This window comes from Sciurus carolinensis, chromosome 11 (genome assembly GCF_902686445.1).
Source record: "Sciurus carolinensis chromosome 11, mSciCar1.2, whole genome shotgun sequence".
NCBI classification, from domain to species: Eukaryota; Metazoa; Chordata; class Mammalia; order Rodentia; family Sciuridae; genus Sciurus; species Sciurus carolinensis.
In genome coordinates, this window is record NC_062223.1 from 123148004 (window position 1) to 123151518 (window position 3515).

Genomic DNA, 3515 nt, shown 5'->3' on the forward strand with positions numbered 1-3515 from the left:
GTCATCACATTCTTTTCAACCCTTATATATATATCTCCTATTGTTTATAGTCTTTCTGATGGATGTGAAATATTTTTTCACTATGGTTATTATTTGAATACCCTCAACAAATGATGAATAATATATTTTCAGGAGCTTCTTGGTTATTTGTATGTCTCATATAGAAGAATGTTAATTGGAATCCTCTGACTTATTTCCACCTGGGCCGTTTGTCCTTTGCATTGTTAATATATTAGAGTTCTTTATATATACTGACAATGAGTACTTCCCTGCTATTACTAGTATCCACCAAATCTACTTTTAACTGAAAATATTTCCAATATTATGTGCTATTACAGTGTTACTATGGATATTGTTGATTTTCTTCAAGGAAAGTAACAATGTAATTTTTTTGTTTTTGTTTTTGTTTTTGTTTTTGCGGTGCTGGGGATCGAACCCAGGATTTTGTGTTTGCAAGACAAGCACTCCACTGGCTGAGCTATCTCCCCAGCCCACAATGTAATTTTTATTGAGGATATAACTGAAAATTTATATCAATAGTAAGTTTATTTTTCTTTTTCATCTATGGAAAATTGAATACATTATTTTATGGATTTTTTTTGTTTTTAGGAAATATTTTTTGACTATCATTTCTTCTTTTAATTCAACAATACTTGTATTTTGCCATATTATACATACCTTGATTATAATTTAGGTGGATATTGTTCTTTGAAAAACATTTTTTTTTCTTATTTTACATTTTTATGGTGTTCAACTTACTATGTTTTTCCATAGTGGTCTCTGGTTTTGTTATCTTCTCTGAGAAATCATCATTGAATCCTAGGTCACAAGGATTCAGTCTTTTTTTTTATTATTATTGTTATAAAGTCAGTTCTTCCTTTTAGTTCTAGGAGCATCTTGTAGCTCATTTATTTTCAATAGTGTGAGAAAGAGATCCAAAGTAATTTTAATTTTTCTTTCTTTTGGCAATACTGAGAATTGAACCCAGGTGGGCATTGGGGGTGTGCCTTAGGGTATATATTTTGTATCTTTTGAGTGGAGTCTCTCTGCTTCTGGATCTTCATATCTGAAGTTGCTCCCCTTCACCACACTCTTCCACCATGATGTTCAGCCTCACTTCAAGCCCTGAGGATTGAGTCATGGACTGAGACCTCTAAAACTGTGAGCCCCCCAAATAAACTTTTACTCCTCTGAAATTACTCTTGTCAGGCGTTTTAGTCACGGCAGTGTAAAAGCTGACTATAACAGCCTGACCATGCCTGCAGACAACACAGCTGGGAGTTTGAGAGGGATGACACTGAATTTGCAGACCCATCTGGGTAGTACTGATGTTTTCACAGGTTGAGTCACTTGATTAATGAAATTGGACGTCTCTCCATCTATGGACAACTTTTTGCATTCAAAATTATCTTTTTATTTTAAGGGAAATATCTGACATTTGATTTTTTTATTTATTCTTATTTTATTTTTCATGCTATTTCAAAAGAATTTTTGATTGTTCAAATGCAAGTATGTAGAAATATAATTGAGTTATTTGGTTGATCTGGTATTGTACCACCTTGCTTCACTTTTGACTTAGTTCCAGCAGTTATTTTTGTACATTTCTTATAGGATTTTCTATACATAACATTGTGTCATTTAAAAGTATGATAGTTTTACTTCTGGTTTTCTAATCTTAATTTATTGCAATTACATTTTTTTTTCCTGATTGCACTAGCCAGACCTCTATTATGGTATTGAATAAAAGTTCAGGGAGTGAACACCTTGCCTGTTCATTATCTTAGGAAGAAATTCTTTCAACTTTCCATTATTATATGTGATCTTGGTATGTGTATTTTTAATGCCATTTTTATTTCAACATAAAAAGAATTTCAGAATTTACCCTGCAGAGGACTTGAGAGAATTATGCATAAGTCATGGAAAATACTCAGAAAACATAGTTACCAAAATAGTTTCCTGTGTACTTATAGACTGGGTCCTACCAATAAAGCATTTTAAAGCACAAAACACAAATAGGAATAGTTCTCTATGGTATTTATTGATATGTCATATATTCCTTTGATCCCAACATCACTGACAGCTTACATAGTTGAGGGACTGGAAAGAAAAGAAAATAACTGGCTGAAAAGACTTGAATTCTCTCTTTTATAACTCATTGTGTGATTGCACAATAAATATTTTGAAACAACTTCTTCTCTTCCTATTTAGAATTCTTGGAAGATAATGGCAGAAGGAAATCATTCTACAGTGACTGAGTTCATCCTGGCTGGATTAACAGACAAATCAGAGCTCCAGCTGCCCCTCTTCCTCCTCTTCCTTGTAATTTATGTGCTCACAGTGGTGGGGAACCTGGGCATGATCACACTGATTGGCTTCAGCTCTCACCTGCACACCCCCATGTACTACCTGCTCAGCAGTCTCTCCTTCATTGATCTCTGTCAGTCCACTGTGATCACCCCCAAAATGCTGGTGAACTTCATGATAGAGAACAAAACAATCTCCTATACTGAATGCATGACTCAACTCTACTTTTTCATTTTTTTTGCAATTGCAGAATGTCACATGCTGGCTGCAATGGCCTATGACCGCTACGCGGCCATCTGTAACCCGTTGCTTTACAATGTTGCCATGTCTAATCGAGTCTGTTATTTGTTGGTCGTTGGAGTGTATAGCATAGGCTTGATTGGTGCCACAGCTCACACAGCCTCCATGGTAAGAGTGCTTTTCTGTAAGGATGATATAATAAACCATTACTTCTGTGATATTTTTCCACTATTGGAGCTCTCTTGCTCCAGGATATTTATAAATGAGGTAGTTGCTCTGTGCTTAAGTGCATTTAATATCTTTGTCCCAACCCTGTCCATCCTTAGCTCCTACATCCTCATTGCCAGCATCCTGCGCATTCACTCTACTAAGGGCAGAGCCAAAGCCTTCAGCACCTGCAGCTCCCACATGTCAGCTGTTGCTCTTTTCTTTGGATCTCTAGCATTTATGTACCTGCAGCCAACATCAGTCAGCTCCAGGGACCAAGGGAAAGTGTCCTCTGTGTTTTACACTATTATTGTGCCCATGCTGAACCCTGTGATATACAGCCTGAGGAATAAGGATGTCAAAGTGGGCCTAAGCAAACTACTTGGAAATAGAAGTTTGTGAGAGAGTATTATTCTTTAGCAAAAATTTATAATTTGTACAGATTTAGTAAGGAAGCAATTCTGAATTAATAATCAATAATGGATATCTACAAAGCACAAGTGTATTGCTAGCATTTGATTATGTGGAAAAAAATTGCTGAGGATAGGACTGGATTCACAGCATCGGACACATTGAGAACAACACTCCACTGGGTAACCCTAGAGTTCATCTACCCTGAATGCCCAGTAATACCTCCAACATTTGAAAAAGTTCTTTGAAGTCTTCCAAATATAAAACACTATTCATATTTATGTTTGGAACATGAGTCTTTTTAGACAAAATTCATTTATATTAAATCAGGAAATAAATACATATATCATTAT

The 3515-nt window shown here is 35.4% G+C and overlaps 1 protein-coding gene across 1 annotated transcript; it reads left to right on the forward strand.

The window, feature by feature from the left end:
* The first annotated feature begins 2223 nt into the window (after positions 1 to 2223).
* On the forward strand, positions 2224 to 3153 carry LOC124958667 (olfactory receptor 8G1-like). Its single transcript, XM_047516978.1, has one exon. It carries the CDS (start codon positions 2224 to 2226, stop codon positions 3151 to 3153), a length of 930 nt encoding a protein of 309 aa, XP_047372934.1.
* Positions 3154 to 3515: the final 362 nt, after the last annotated feature.